Source organism: Lagenorhynchus albirostris, chromosome 14 (genome assembly GCF_949774975.1).
Source record: "Lagenorhynchus albirostris chromosome 14, mLagAlb1.1, whole genome shotgun sequence".
Taxonomy (NCBI): Eukaryota; Metazoa; Chordata; class Mammalia; order Artiodactyla; family Delphinidae; genus Lagenorhynchus; species Lagenorhynchus albirostris.
Window position 1 is genome coordinate 16211210 of NC_083108.1, and position 16669 is coordinate 16227878.

The window sequence follows — 16669 nt, forward strand, 5'->3', positions numbered from 1 at the left end:
GGCAACAGAAAGGTTCTTGGAAAACAAACACCCCAAAAATTCCCAGCACCCTTCCATTTCCATCCCACCTTTCTAGCCTGTAAGGGTTTTTAAAAAACTGGGGGTGGGTCCACACGAAAGCATGTGTGAAGGTTCCATTCAAAATCTAACTTGGAGTAAATAGCTTGACTCTCACTCAGGCCCCAAAAGAGAACAAACTAATAAAAAATTAGATTTATAAACAGTCGCTGACAAGGGAGAAAAATTTAAAACATCTGCTGGATAAATGACTTATAGAAACCTTCTGTGATTACGTACGCCCTTTTCTTCCACTTTTTAAAAAATTTTTTGTTCCTATGACTAAATCAGCAAGCAATATGGATGGAAATTAGCTGGTTGCTAAGTTACAAAATAAATGTGTGCTGCTTAAACTGTCACCTGTAGAGAATGCCTCATCCATCATCCTAGTTGCAAGGTCTGCCTTTCACTAGCAGTCAGCCATTCAGAAACCTCTTTCAGAAGAGCTAGGTGTGGTGTGAACTGTAGCTATCAGTTCAGTCATACACCCGATTCTATTAAGAAATGACAGACCAAGGGGACTCAAAACGCCTGGAGAAGGAGAAGGTCACAGGGCTTCCCTATCAACACTGGGCCCATGAATGAGTAAACATTTTCAGACTGGTCCGTGTGTCTCCAGTGTACTCACAGGAAGAGGGCCAAGGTCATTGGGGTTTAAAGATGCCTTTGACCGCATATGCACTGGAAATTTCAGGCGTGGGTCTTCCTGCAAGAAAAATGTAAGAGGCAGATGTTAGGAGTGATCTCTGTGAGCGGTACTGGTCCTCCCCTTCTGGAGGTGTGTGTTCCACAGCAAGCAGGTTGCCTGTGTGTTTGGGGGGGGGGGCTGCTGCAGTGGGGAGTGGAGGACCCCACCTCCGTACAGGAGGCCTGGCTGACCATCTCTCCAAAAAGATTCTACTCTTCCTCCTTGAACTTGATGAAAGGAGGAGAGTAAGAATGCTTAAGTAAAAGGTTAACCATTTCCCCAAGACCCTGAGCAGGTGAAGAGGAAGAGGGTTCCAGCAGTGACGCTATCATGGAGACCAGAGTAGAGGATGCCAGTGAAGATAAGGAGGATCTACTCCACAGAGAGGGAGTGAGGACACGGTCGGACAGCTCCCTGTGGACCCTGAGCTCGGGCTGAGGGCAGCTAGCCTGTTAGAAACACCCATTCCATCAGCACTTGCATCTGCTGTTGCTCCCTTCCACCCTCTCTTGAGCCGAAGCCGAAAATCTGAATCTGGTTTGACTGTCCAGGCACGTCCTGCCCCAGAGTTAGTCGGCAACATCACAGAGTGGCATCCCGATGAGAGAACTTTACTGGGATTCTTGATCAAGTTCCACAAATTAGATCTTAAAAGTTTAGGGCTTCCCTGGTGGCACAGTGGTTGAGAGTCCGCCTGCCAATGCAGGGGACACGGGTTCGTGCCCCGGTCCGGGAAGATCCCACATGCCGCGGAGCGGCTGGGCCCGTGAGCCATGGCCGCTGAGCCTGCGCGTCCGGAGCCTGTGCTCCGCAACGGGAGAGGCCGCAACAGGGAGAGGCCCGCGTACCGCAAACAAAACAAAACAAAACAAAAAGTTTACAAACTATTTTTCTTAAGGGATATGCTTCATAAGATACCACACAGAACCAATGACAGAAAAATACATACTCTGACATGTTGGGTCATGCTTTATAACTTACAAAGAACAGTCAGGTGTGTGATCTTGCAACCACCCTGTTATGGAGTTGGATACGTAATCTCTGCTCCTTTAGATGAGGAAACGGAGTCTCACAGAGAACGAGAACTTGCCCAGAGGTTCTGGTTTAGAGTCTGGCAGCTGTCTTTCACTTACACAGACCCAATTAAAATGCAGTGTAACTCAGAGAATCCCTATTTGAAACTCAAAAGATTAGAAAACAAAATGATAAAACTCAGAATAACACATTATTAACCAAAGAAGCCTAAGATAATAAAAAACAAAACAAAAAACTCCCTAAAACCTTAAAAAAAAACCCCTTTATTTCATTAATGTTAAAGCTGTCAAACTACTAAAAGGTTTTCTGCCTCAGCATTTTCCCAAGTCAGCAAGAAAATGAAATCGTTGGTATAAAACTGGGAAAATAAAAAAACTCACTTTTGTTTGGATATGAAATTACATATGATTATATACCAAGACTGTATTAAACATCTCCTAGATTACAGAGAGTGACAGCTAATGGCTATGGGGTTTTCTCTGGGGGTGATGCAAACGGCCTGAAACTGATTATGGTGATGGTTGCACACGTGTGATGGTCTAAGAATCATTCAGTTGTATTATTTTAAATGGGCGAACTGTATGGTATGTGCATTATACCTCGATAAAGCTTTAAAATTATTTTCCCCAAGTTAACAGTCTAAACCATTAGTATCAAGGGGTAGTAACAAAGTGATAGATTTCTGGAGCTGGCAAGAACGACAAGAATCATACGCATACAGATCAACCTTTGCTCATTAGAGGCATAAAATAGTCCAGTATTCTGTAGTATACTGGAACACCTACAGTGTAAACAGATATGCTAGGTAGATTTAGGATTTAGAAGGTCTAAAAAGCTGATAACCTGGTAAACATCTGGGACCGCTTGGCCATGGACCAAGGAAAACCTTAGAGCCCCGAACCCCACTAAAGCTACCTAAGGCCATGTCTGGGCTGGCCCAGGTAACGCCACCACTGCACGGGAAGCTTGGGCAGAGCACAGCCACTGCTCACGCTGGGATGAGAGAAAGGCTGAGGCTGCTGTTCCACGGGTGAGGACAGGGGCTTCTGCATGCTGCGTGCGAGGCCGGCCATGCCTTGGAATCACACACACAGGCTACTGTGAAAGACAATCGGCCCTTTTGGTAAAGAGCTGGTGATTGAAAGAAAAAAAAAAAAGCTGAAATTAAAGAAAAGTGACAGGGGCGTAGGAGAAGGAGCATGAGGCATAAAGTAAATTCAGTTTCACAGGCCTGCTAACGTGGCCTTGCACGGAAACCCGGAATTCACAGAATGTGAGGGCTGGAGGCCCCTGGGGGTCACGTGATTTTATTATACCAACAAAAATCACAATAATGGCAGCAGCTGCCATCCATCAGGCTCTGCGGGCTGAGCTGGGGGGCAGCACGGAACCCAGCCTCCCCCGGAATCCCCTGAGTGACAGAGGGGCAGCTAGACGAGCGGAGAAGGGCAGCCAAGGCTCCACAGGACTTGGGACAGCTTTAGGAATGACAGTCAGCTGGAATCCTAATGAGGTCTCAAACGATACACATGTGAATGAGTGAAATACACAACACACTTGGCTGTTCCTCCCTTTCCTCAGCATAGTAGGAGCACTTCTTCGCAATTATACCAGTATTTCACAGCTGCTTCCCACAGTTACAGCTGAAAGCGTTTTTAAACAGAAGGCAAAGATCAACATCTTATTTAATAAAAAAAAAAAAAAAAAAGAGGCTTTGGGGCTTCCCTGGTGGCGCAGTGGTTGAGGGTCCGCCTGCCGATGCAGGGGACGTGGGTTTGTGCCCCGGTCCGGGAAGATCCCACATGCCGCGGAGCGGCTGGGCCTGTGAGCCATGGCCGCTGAGCCTGCACGTCCGGAGCCTGTTGCTCCGCAACGGGAGAGGCCACAACAGTGAGAGGCCTGCGAACCGCAAAAAAAAAAAAAAAGAAAAAAAGGCTTTGGGGACTTCCCTGATGGTCCTGTGGTTAAGACTCTGCGCTTCTAGTGCCGGGGGCGCGGGTTCGATCCCTGGTAGGGGAACTAAGATACCACATGCCGCTCAGCCCCCACCCCCCCCAAAAAAAAGTTTCTTCGTGGAATCATTTAAAAATATATAAAATATGGGCATGCTAGCTAGCTGAAAAGACAACTGTGCTTTTTCGATCCTGGAAGGGAACAACCACCAGGGCTAGACTACAGTGAGTTTTATTAGTTTGGACCTGGGTAGAAAACAAACCTGAAACTTAATTGAGGTATAATCTTTGTTGCTACAAAAATAAGCCAAGGCTTTGTCCTATAAAAGACATAAACATACTCTTACACACATGCTTTGAGCTGCTTCCTCAGCAGAAGGAATGAATGCATGAGTTGAAGCCCTCCTGTAATCTCTCCCCAGCTCCCCGGTCTCTGCCGTGCATCCACAGCCCGCCTGATCCAGGTGGGGACAAAGTGATGCTCATCTGCTGTGTCAGACTTTATTCCTGATAGACGACTGGCACGCGGCCTCCATCATTTGTGTGTGCGAGAGGCCGTGTTTTATAAATAGACTTCAAAGGGAATTTTCCTCTATCAATGTATACGAGGGAAATGCTGGCCTGAACCTTTTCCTGCTTCTGGTTGGTGCAGGAATCAAGAGGACACAGGGTGCTGGGGGAAGAAGTACAATTTTCATTATTCTCAACCCGTCTGACCAATTTGTTTTTTTTTCCTTTTCCTATGATAATGATCAAATCGAAGAACAGCTGTTCTCTCTTATTTGTTCTCTCTTTAAAAAACAAAGCAAACCCCAAACGAAGTCAACACAGGTTTTAAGCAGAACATTATCTTTACAGTTCTCTCCATCCTTCCACCTTTTGTCAAAATAAACAAGCAATTTAGAGCCTGCGTTCCACAGCGAGAATTTTGTATGGGCCTTTGTTTAGCAGGGATAACGCGGCTGTGTCAGCACATCCGAGTTTAGAGGAGAAGCGTGGCGGTTTGTGGAATTCCCAGTTGTTACCTTAAGGATTTTCAACGACAGCGGCAGCAACAAAATGTTGTTTTAACCAATTAAAAATTTAAATCAGTGAATCACAAGTATCTGGTGGAAAGGGGCAATTAAAAATTGAAACTGGGTTTCACTCAGCACCAATGCAGGCAATAAATAAAGCTGGTGCTATTTTAAATAAAATCTGCCCAGCTGCAATTACACTGCAGTTGTGGTGTGAAAGGCTGTGAAAAGGTTAGGGGATTTGATTACTAAGCTAGTTCAAATGACTAAAATCATAGCTTATGTTGGCAAGCCACAGTGGCCGCACACACGAATCCAGCTCCTTTTACAATATTTACCCCCTATTTCTGGAGCTCCCATTCCTGGCTGAGGAACAGAAATCCCAGCAGTGCTGTAGTAAGTAGAAATGGGTACACTAGCAGGACTGCTACAGGTTCTCTGTCCACGAGGGAAAAAAGGTTTTCACACCAATCTCTCTCACTCTATTTCCCAAGGAGCGACCTATCTTTTACTCTCATCTTGCCAGAGACCTGTAATCTTATCTTCAAAGCTACATGTTATCATATATGCCTTAGCAGTAGTGACGCGTTTACCAAATGAATGTTACCAGATCTGGATGATAAATTCTCTTGGCAGGTTATTCCTTTACTTCAAAATTGGAGCGGCTCTCACTACGGGGTGTTGGGAAATGCGTGGGAGCTTTTGGGTTGCCACTAGGATAGGGGTTGGGGGGGCGGCGACAGTGGCTATTAGGATGCAGTGGCAGAAGCCAAGGATGTTAAACGTCTTGCAAATAACAGGCACAGTCCTGCCCCAAATGCTAAGATTGTCCTCGTGAAGACACACTGTACCACGATCCATGAGGTCTGAGAGAGTCTGCTGGGCCATCGAATCCAATTCTCAAGGGACTGAATTACCATCACACCACGGGCAAAGTGTAAGTGACAGTCCAGACCATTTGGGTCCAGGTCTCTTCCTTAACACGATACTGCTGTTCTTTCAACTGGGTATACTTGGTGTCTACACTAGAAATGGGAATTTAAAGCATGTGTTCACTCTTGGTCCAAGACCCCAGAGCTAGGGCCAGTGACAATCACCAAAACTCAACCAGCTTTCACATACCATCAGTTCTGAGCAAGTAGCCCAGAGGACAGAAAGACTTGAGTTACGCTCGGTACCCAGACAATCAGATGGGGATATAAGGGAGAGGAAGGAAAACAAACCTTCGGTAGCATCAGAAATAGAAACATGAGGATGCATTTCAGGCTAATCATTGGTCTAGAGACCACTCAGTAGAAAGATACCATGACTTTTAAAAGAACTCTATGCTACATTAAATGAGCCACCACTGACTCCCCTGAAGAAATGAAGAGTGAACAGAGGAACATAAAGATACACATATGTGCTTTTCGTTAATCTCATTTTTCTCAGGTTAACACAATGCACGGATTCTCTCTCATGCATGATTCAGGGGCACATGGAAGAGCCCTGTGATAAGAAATAACCAACTGTGATAAGATGTTCACAAAAAAGAGCTATCAAATCTACCAAGTCTTTAGTATACCTCCTGATCCACAATTAAAAGAAAGTAATGTAGCACAGAGTACAAAATACTTATCTGATGTAAACAGTAAAAACTAAAATGACACATCAAATAAAAATAAAGATGGGTAATGTCAACACAGATGCAAAAAGAAAGTGACAAAGAAACATCATTTCTAAAAAGATTAGAATTCCTAATAAGGTTACAGCATCCTGAGATGGGAAGCAGTAACATCAAAATCCTAGCTATATGTAGCACTACCTTTTTTATTCCATATGTGGTAAATTGTCACAACTGGAGCTTTCCTGGAGTGCTCTGAAGAAAAGGCACCAGTACCAAAGGTGGCCATTAGCCTGCGCCCGTAAGTCACCTGCTCCCCGCCAGCCCCCATGTGCGGAGTCTAGACCAAGCTGAGAAGACCCTCTGGGGACATGCTTCACTGCCAGGAAATTTCTCTGCAAGAACCATGGATACTGGGTAAGGAAATAAAGGAATGAATGCCAGACCTCAGGATGAAAATGGAGCCAAATAAAAGTAGCGACCTTACCCATGTTGTAGTCTTTGTGTTATGGTCAATGAAGAAGGGCCGGCCGTTGGGCGCTATCCTCATTTCCCAGCCGGGCGGCAGGAAGCTCTGTGTGACTTTGTGTTGTGGTTTGGGGGAGTTGTAAGGTGATGGCTGTGGGGACTGTGGATTGGAAAGGGTATCTTTCACAGCCCGACGTATGGGTGAATCCTTGGCACCCTAAGGAATAATAATGAGCATTAGAAGTCTTATCAGGTGCTAGTCCAGAGGGGTCAACATGTACCTGGGGGTCACGGAACACTCCTCTTTGAAGAGGGACAACGGGGAAGCTCCTAAAAAACCTGCTTGGTTTACTTTTAAAATTAATCTAACTGTAAGGTTTTTCTACTGGTTAAACACACAACAATATGAAGTATGTATAGCCACCATCCTTTGACAGCTACTTGGTACGTACCCAAAATACTGTTCTGTAGTGAGCATTATGGATGGATATTTTACAGAAGGTGGAGAAGAACAGGCCCCTGCTCTCAATGAGCTCACAGTCTAACGAAGAGGGACTGGCAATTTTTAGAGCAGAAAAGCAAAACCTCTATCAACCGAGACAGCCACCTGGAATTGCATAGTTGTTACCCAGGACATTTACATCACAGTTTGGAGGAGATATCGCCCATTCCCACTTATCAACATCTTCAACCCGGGCATGGAGAAGCCCGCAGCCATCTCTAAGATGCAGTCACGTTTAGAACTTCAAAGCTTTCGTCTCTGGTATTTGTGATGTTAAGGGATGTCCCTAAAACCACACAAACAGGAGGGCGCAAAGCAGGTGCCCGGCAGTGACTCAGACGCAAACAGGCATCAGAAACACGGAGGCTGATACAATGGAAGACCTCAGGGTCGAAAGGAAAAACAGATCAAAGCAACAGCTATGTTTAAAAACTCAACGTAAGCATTGGTATTTGAACCAATACGAGTTATTATGCGAGTCTCATGAGGTAACAGGCAGTAAGGAGTGAAACACAACACGAATGGAGAAAGTTCTGAAGAGAGGAGCCCGTGTCCAGTACAAGCCACCATGGCCTCAGCCCAATGAGAATGAGAATCAGGTGAGTCCAGGGATGGGCAGCATGGAGTGAGGCTGCACAGGGACACCCCTCACCACGGACACAGAGACTGATTATCAGAGCGGAAGGTGGATGCAAAACCCAAGTCCCAGTTCAGATAGAAGAGAGGATGAGGAGAAGTCACAGGACAGACGTGACCCCAGTTAGATGACGTAGCCTTCTCACCTCCAGTGGGGCAGATAAAGTTACTGTTGGCGAACTGAGGCTACGAGGCCGGCGGATCTGAGGCTCGATTAGATGGTTGTTACTGTTTGTGGCGGATCCGGATGCACCGTCTTCTGCAAGCTACGTTGGAGGCAAACACAAGTTAGCTTCGTGTGAGGCTCTCCCTGCGCGCGTGACTGGAGGGCGGACCCAACAACACAGCCAGCGATTAGGAGAGGTCTGGCCTGTTTAAAGCACGGAGGAAATGACTACGCATAATAATGGGGGGAAGGATGGGGAAACACTCCAAGGAAATAAAAAGTGAATCACCGGCCGGCATAAAAACCAGCCTCAGAAAAAAAGGGGGTTCGGAGGCATGCTACCCATCGTAATAAGCAGGCTCTTACTTTGAAAATAACCTTTCACGTCACATTTTTAAAATGGACCATCTAGGGAGAGACTGAGTCAGGGACCAAATTCTTTGTTAGGGCAAATACTATGTTTAAAAGGAATGCATTTGCGAGAAAAATTTTCTTAAACATGGGTTCAGAACAACACATAAACATCGGGAACATGGGATTCGCGTCCGTTTTGGCTTCTACTGCCTGTGACTATAAGCTGTGTGGCGATCTGCATACCTGCATGATAGGTCGAGTCCAAGTTGTGGTTCGATTGTTATGATTGACATAGTATGTGCGTCCCTTAGCATCTTTTCTCTCTTCCCAGCCTGAAGGTAGGCCCGGCGTGGTATGTACATAGGCCACTGATGGCTGTTTGTGTAAGAAATTGTTATTATTTAATATCTTGCATTTGTTTTCCGATCAACTTAATAAAGTAATACGTACCCAGAATTATCTGTGCTAGACAAAGTGAGTTAATTCTAATGGTACCGAAAACACGAGTTCCTGGAAAACAGCAATAGGTTTCCAATAGCTTTAAACCTACTGTGAAATGAACTCCCACACAAGCCACAGGGTCAAAAATCTTACAAAACTCCGTTCCAGGCCATGCAGCCTTCAACATAAAGGGTTGCTGCCAACGTGATCATAAGGAAAGAGAATAATATGACAATTCGTTTTAGTTGCTGCATTTTACTGTCAAACCACGGAGAGCCTAAAAGGTATTTCAAATTATTAAATGTTACCGACTCTGAGAGGGATGCCCTGAATATTGTCTCCTCAATCTAGCTGTCACAGGGATGCTCTCCTAGTTTATTCCTAAATTCTTCACCAGCTTAGGGCCCTTACACTACGTAGCTTTCGGCACGGGGGCGGGACACACACACACACACACACACACACACACACACACACACACACACACACACACACACACACACACACACACACACACACACACACACACACACACACACACACACACACACACACACACACACACACACACACACACACAGTCTGCTCTCTTCGAGGCCTGCTTTCACGCTAGTGACTGACCAGAGTATCTCAACTATTCCAGCCCGGGACGCCACCTGGCGATCTGAGGCCAGAATTCCAAAGAAGCGTGATAACTGAGGCTATATTTCCCCCGCCCCGTCCTCCCATATGGAGTTTGTCTCCTTAAAGGGTGAATGGAGCACACGTAGCTTCTGGGCTTAGAGACATGTGCAGTACAGAGTGACTACGGTTGGATAGTTCAAAGTAGATTGCAAAAGGCTTCCTGCGACACTTTTGCTTGTAAGAAGCAGTTGGAGAAATGCAGGCGGGGTGGAGAGCTGCTGGAAAGCAGGGTGTCTCAAACACTCACGGAGGCAAGGGGATGTTTGCTTGAGGCCAGTGCCGTCCAGGACGTCCTGGACGTCGGGGTGCTGCGCATGAGATCGGTAGCTGGGAAAGGGCTGCTACTCTAAGGAAGGGGGTAGGAACAAGAAGCCAACCATGACTACCAAGGCTCTTGGGAGAGCGTAAAAGAAACAAGAGGCCAAGCATCAGGAATAATCTCTTACGTGAGGTTACAAAAGGAAACCACTCCTTTTAGGGCACCGTCTTGCCTAACTAGGATCTTCTGAAAGTCCAGACATTTTACCAGATGCAGTTTTCTTGATCAGGCTGAAGATGTCAATCTCTTAGCCCAATCTCTCCTTGTACTCATCCCATCTTTCGTTTTCTCTGCCAACAATGTACCTTGGCAAAGAGGGTCCCCCAGTCCACTGCAAGTCCTTGAACTGAAAAGCAAGATCAGGGACGCAGCCCTGTCATTTGGGGACTGCAGGCAACGAGGCTTAATATCTTACTGCATGAGCTCAAATAGCACATTCCAGAGAAAAACAGACCAGGAAGCAGCTGCCTTAATGGTTATTTCTAAAACACATTTACCCAGCAGGGCAAGTGTACTTATCTGAAAGACAACTTTCTGCTAAAACTGCAGCAACTATTTCCTTGGCATTATTCCAGATAAAGTCCCCAAGGGCCCAGAATGGGAATTCCAAGACTCTGAGTACGTAGAGTCCTGGATCTAGCTGTGGGGATACAACAAGAGTGGAAGAAACATCAACATGCAGACCTGATCCTTCCATGAGTATTAAAGACAGATGAATCTGTCTACAGCTGAAAGCTCTTTCCACTCTCCTCCTCTCGCTGTGACACCAACACAAAGGAGCTATTTCCAGGCTACTTTTTATCTGGGCACTACAGCAATGGATTCTGCTCACCCAATGGACTCTGTAACCTAAGTTAGTGGTTGATTAGTATTTTGGGCCAAGTACATGCTATCAAGCCTTGACATACTGTTTGTTTATATGAGGACCAAAAATGTTTTGGCTGAATGGAATACTAAATACTAAATGCTGCTTCTCGGCCTCCCCGTTGAATTATTTTCTGCAGAGAGGCAGTTAGATGTGCCCTCAGAAAACTCCATTTTGGAAACCTTAAGGACAGTTTTACAGTCACAGTATCCCTGGAAAGGATATTTACAAGGAGGCTAATAAACTAAAATAACTGGGATGTGTCATGGATAATCTCAGGACTGAGTTCCAGCAGAGTATTCCAGCAACCAGGTTACTTTCATAGATCCACAGTTAATAGGGCTAATCAGTTTATGGAAAACTAGGAGTGTTGTAGAGAACACTGAATTTGATTAAAATGTTCCTTCTACCTTCTATTGAGAATTGAATTGGCAACCTACGATCTAGTTCCATTTACGCAAGATGGTGTTATTAAAATGGTTCTTTATAGGGTTCTTTCCAAGTGTCCATGAAGAACAGCCTGTGCTGATGATTCCATCTGTGACTCAAAACCACCTCCCACAGCTGGGGAGCGGGTGGGGCTCAGCTTCTACGAACAGACCATGGTAGGGGCACAGACCATGGCAGGGGCGCAGCCCTGGAGCCAACGTCAGCCTTCTCCTGTGGTGTGCGCGTGCTTCTGCACACGTGCATTCCTTACCACCTCGAGAACATGTGAATTAATCAGGAGACAAGTTAGAAAACGGCCAGTCAGCTTAATTGAACACTTCACAGCTTTTCATCTGAATTCTACCGCCGTGTTTCACAAAGCCAAGGAGCCATTTAACTGCAGCTTCATGGTAGCTCCATTTATTTCATTAGAATGAAGAACTCAATTACATTGGAGCTGTAACAGTTTCAAAATGCCTTTAAAGATGATAAATGTTTGGTGCTATCACAGATTCTCCAAGGTTCACTCAAACCCTGCCACACTCTTACCTCAGTGTATTATTAGGGTATATATAGCAAAACCCCCAAACTGTGCTATGCCTCTCATTTTCTCTCACAGAGAGGGCTCATGCTTAGCCAGCTGGAAAATGGCACCAGTGCGTATTTATTTGTCATATGTCAAAGGGTTGCGGCTCCGCAGATGAGAATCAGGGCTTGTTCATTATACCGTAGAAATAAAAGCACTACCATGGAAAGAGAGCAACACCAGGATGGTTAATAAAGCCACATGGCGAGCAGTGCCCAGGGGGTGGAGGCTGAATGTTCATCGATGTGAACTGCGGTGCACTCACATCACTGACTACTATGTAATAATTAGCATGTCCCGAAAAAATGACCACAAGTGAATAACATCAAGTTGATAACTAATACGTATACGAGATCCCACTTGTGTGTGTGTGTGTGTGTGTGTGCGCGCGCGCGTATGTGCACACGCATGCATCCACGTGTATGTTTACGAGAGCACAGAGGAAGGAGTGGGATGGGGAGTCCCAGGGTAGCTCCAGGATGACACAGCACACTTCAGTGTTGCGGCTGACAGGGAGAAGGTGTAAAAGAGGGGAAAACACATGGTAGGAGATGGAATTGGAAAAGCAAAAGTAAAGGCTATTCGTCACGAGGGATGGTGAGGGTGCAAAAGAAATAGACGTGATAATTTCTAATGCAGCCATAAGGTTTGCTTATTCCAGGCGAAAGATTACCAGGTACGTAGAAAGCATGAGAGTAGATAAAACATTTAGGAAATATTACTACCCAGTCATTGAAAATAGAAAACAAAACCAAATTCCTATTTTTAATTCATTGCTGGGGGAGGGAGAGAGCACAGGCAAGAAGAAAAGCACAGTGGCAGGGCCACGGGGAGCTCATTCACATGGATCACTTCGTCCTGCCAGGTGATTCTGACCATGGATCCCAGGACGATCATAATTCAGTTTACCCTGTCATTTAATATCATCAGCTCTCGCAACACTCCAACACTCACGTCAGGTTCCAAGGCCAACAAAATGCAAAAATGATAGTAGATGCTCAGCAGCCCTGCACTCTATTAGAATCATTTCATGAAGTGATCTTGTCCGCCTCGCAGCTCTACTCCCATGGAAATTACTAGCGCACAATAGGAAATATACGAGTTTATCTGAACTTTCTTGAATTCTACTGGAGGCTGAGCCTGGCCCACCCAACACATGCCCTTCACTGCAGCTCAATACTTTAAACTGGGCTGATTTTTGCGGACTGCCACTTCGATTTTCCAGTGTACAATGCTGAGCAGTAAATTCTAACAATATAACCAAATTGTTCCTTTAAATCAACATCCTACAGGAATCAGCAATCGTATATGTATTTAAAGGTGTTCTCGAGTAATAAGCAGTTACAACAAACATACAAAGGTAAAACAGTAAGGAAAATTCTTCAAATAGCTATAGCAGCTCCAAGCATAAACTATCAACTAGCCTGTCTTTAGGGATCAAGGAGAAAACAGGCAACTTAGTACACAGTCATCCAAGTTACCCACAAACACGAACAGTAGAAATTACTTAAAATAATGAGTAATAAGAATAACAGATACTTGGCTTAAAAACACCATTTTTCTAGATCTTTTCAATTTCTTAATTATACTCGTTCCTCTCTCCTCCTAAATTATATGAACACTTGTTCATACCTGTGAACCTGTGAGTAGGGGCCCCTGGTAGCAGAGAAAGGTCACTGGTTCACGCTTGTGATACAAAAAATCTAACCCAGCCTTTGAAACGTGGTGCGGGAAATGTATAACTGAAAATTCACATGTATAATTGCATGCAATTCCTGTGGCTTCCTTGATTCTCTTCCAACCAAAATATTTTATCCAAGTCTTCTGAACACACGGGAAAAGCTTATCAGGAGTACAAACACTAAAAGGCAGAAACAGACTCTAAATGATCAGATTAAAATGCACTTTAAACAAAGCTTGACAGTATTCCTCATAAAACTATACGGGACTGAAAATCAATTCGTTTTACCCGGTACCTTCAAACAATGTGAAAGTGAGAGGTTTAAAATAAGAAGCATGCAGCTCCGTGGCACATAAGAAGCTGCTCTTATCAAAAAAAGAAGAGGGCTTCCCTGGTGGCGCAGTGGTTGAGAGTCCGCCTGCCGATGCAGGGGACACGGGTTCTTCCCCGGTCCGGGAAGATCCCACATGCTGCGGAGCGGCTGGGCCCGTGAGCCATGGCCGCTGAGCCTGCGCGTCCGGAGCCTGTGCTCCGCAACGGGAGAGGCCACAACAGTGAGAGGCCCGCGTACCGCAAAAAAAAAAAAAAAGAAGAAGAAGAAGAAAGTGTATATTCACTATGACCCAAAATATGAAAACCAACCCCCAGTTTTGCCATTCATGTCTGAACGAGGGTATCATTACCGTTGGCGCCTCACCACCCGTGACAGTTGATGAACGTGCTCTCCCAGCTGGGGCACTGGGCTGTTAAATGATAATTTACATCAGTGAAATGCGTTTTGGGAGACCACCCATTGCTTATTGAATCAGGAATCAGTGCTGGTGCAGCCAGTAAGGCAGGTGACATGAATCAAAATCTGTGCAATCCACCCGGTCCAAATAAAGTTGAGCAACCACTGATGACCAGAAGGAAAAGAGGAACACGATGACCCTCCCATCCAGAGAAGGCTCAGGTTGCAGCCCTGACCTGGGTAAGCGATGAATTGACAACCTCAACAATGTGAGATGTCTTATGGAAAAAAAATGGAAAGCACCACTATCGTGCCCCCACTGTTAAATAATTAGCAGATTATTAAATCTGTCAAACTCAGAGATTCAAGTAAGAGGCCACTGGTGATCAGTGAGTTCACAGCTTCACGGAGCACAAGGAAAGAGGGAAGAATCATCAGTTTTCAGGGAAGTGAGCTCTTTTGGCCAATAAAACTGACACTGATTTTGGAAAAGGAGAGAAAGCACCATTAATTCATCAAGGAAAATCACAGCATCATCTGAAGAGTATCCCACTAGTCCATCACAGCTGACTGTTCTGTTTTGGGGGAGGCCTGACAGGATCCCAGAAAGGATGCTCTTGTCAAGCTTCTGACCTACCAGCCCTTTCCATATATGTCACAACTGCATCTATTACGTTGATTACTCAGTTGACTAATGTACTATTCATTCTGTAAACATAAAAGACTTAAAGCCTAGGCAAAAAAGGTCCTTTGAAGTTGAGCAAAAATGTACACAATAGGGAAGACACTATGATTGCAAAAACTGTTAAGTGCAATCTTTCTTTCCCTTCTTCAACTTTATATGCAATAAACAATGATCATTTCATTGCAAACAATTTCATATGCAATAAACAAGCGCTACCAATGATCAAGGATTTGTCGTAATACAAATTTACATAAAATTTACTTTTAATGTGTTTATTAAACATCTCCCAAAGCAGTTCTGGCCTGCTTTCCAATCAGAATATTCATTTTTATTTATGTCCTATATTATTAAATACCCTTTACACTTCTATATTTCCTGCTAGTTATGAAAACTGTGGGAAAGTGGGAACAAATTATAGCCAACTCTTGAGTCAGCAGAGCTGGCTTTAAAGAGAAGGGACAGAGGCTTTGTGGGTTAAGAGCATTAGTAATGGAAAGGACTTCTCGCTGCCCACCCAGAAGAGTTCTTCCTATGTCCTTGAGATACAGGTCACTCAAACACAGCTTCAGGGACCAAATGAAGTTTTTTAAACAAGGAATTGTTAATGTTTAGGTCAAGTAAGCACATCAGAATTGGTATTAATTTGGATGGAAAAGCAAAACAATGGAGTTTTTAGCAAAGTTCAGAGACTTTGGTGACAAGGACAACTCTTCGTATTGGAAATTCACTCTCCTTGGGCAATTTGCTAGGACATTTTAATGTCTTACGTATACGGTAAATGGATTGGCACAGGAAAAACTCTTCCTCAGTAGCCCAGATGATTTTAAATAAAAGCCCAAAGAACCAATTCACGGCTGGAAATGAGCATGGGTTACCGGAGGCAGATGAGCCTGCTCTGCGACTGCGTCGGTGACACTGCAGGACCTCAACCTCGAGGAAGGCTCTCTCTGCTGAAGGGGAGGAAAGGACGCGGAGCATCAGGGACACATATTCTGAGAAACGAGTTGCACTGGATTAAAAAATATATCACTCAAGCCTAGTCACTGCTCTTTAATATCAGAAGGTATAATTAAATGAAACACCATCTTTTCGGGGTAATGAGAGTAATCTTTTAAGGAGTCAAGTATCTTCCACTGTCACTTTCAAGTGTCTTAAGCAGATGGGATAGAAATAACGTTAAACATAAGAGGCCAAAACAGGAAAGGGGGCTCCACAGATGACATTGGAGTGCTGCTCTAATAATGGAAAAGAGAGGCTAGAAGGCCTGAATTCTGCTTTGAGATGCAACCTCTGGGTAAATTCTAGTGGAACACGAATAGAGGAAGAGATACTGACATGCAGTTATTAAACATTTATTGACTACTGTGACCAATGACAAAGCATCAGTTGGATTCTATTTCCAGGGGAACTCAAATATAATCTTCGGCTCCTTCTGAAGGGTTAGGTATTTATAGCTTCAGCTTCTGAATGGAGTTCAGGAGTTGTACAGAACAGGAATGAAGGAAAATAGGTACGGCTAAACTAAAAGAAAAAAATCTATAGAGTGTAATGTATAATATGTTCCTCTCACTTGTTTGTATTAATCTATATTGTTAAAAAAAAAAAAAGGACCACAGATCAGCAGCGGGTCACACACACACAAGGCAGGGGTCTAATTAGCAACAGGTTGGTACATGGCACAACTCTGTAGCATCTCCTCGCTTTTAATATTTTGCAATCAGGAGAATGGGGTCAGGTCAAAGACAGACTCTGCAGCAGTAAATGGGAAGCTT

The 16669-nt window shown here is 44.6% G+C and overlaps 1 protein-coding gene across 9 annotated transcripts in view; it reads right to left on the bottom strand.

Annotated features, from left to right (window-relative positions):
- NEDD4L (NEDD4 like E3 ubiquitin protein ligase) overlaps positions 1-16669 on the bottom strand; it is a 340545-nt gene that overhangs the window by 47558 nt on the left and 276318 nt on the right. For 3 of the 9 annotated variants that reach the window (XM_060121798.1, XM_060121792.1, XM_060121791.1), the window contains 6 exons: positions 15773-15847; positions 14166-14225; positions 8721-8852; positions 8104-8223; positions 6839-7036; positions 686-763 (listed from right to left, as the gene is read on the bottom strand). In XM_060121798.1, coding sequence (XP_059977781.1) covers positions 686-763; positions 6839-7036; positions 8104-8223; positions 8721-8852; positions 14166-14225; positions 15773-15847 — 663 coding nt within the window. The remainder of the gene's footprint in view (positions 1-685; positions 764-6838; positions 7037-8103; positions 8224-8720; positions 8853-14165; positions 14226-15772; positions 15848-16669) is intronic. The other 6 variants (XM_060121799.1, XM_060121793.1, XM_060121795.1 and 3 more) reach the window with 4 other exon arrangements.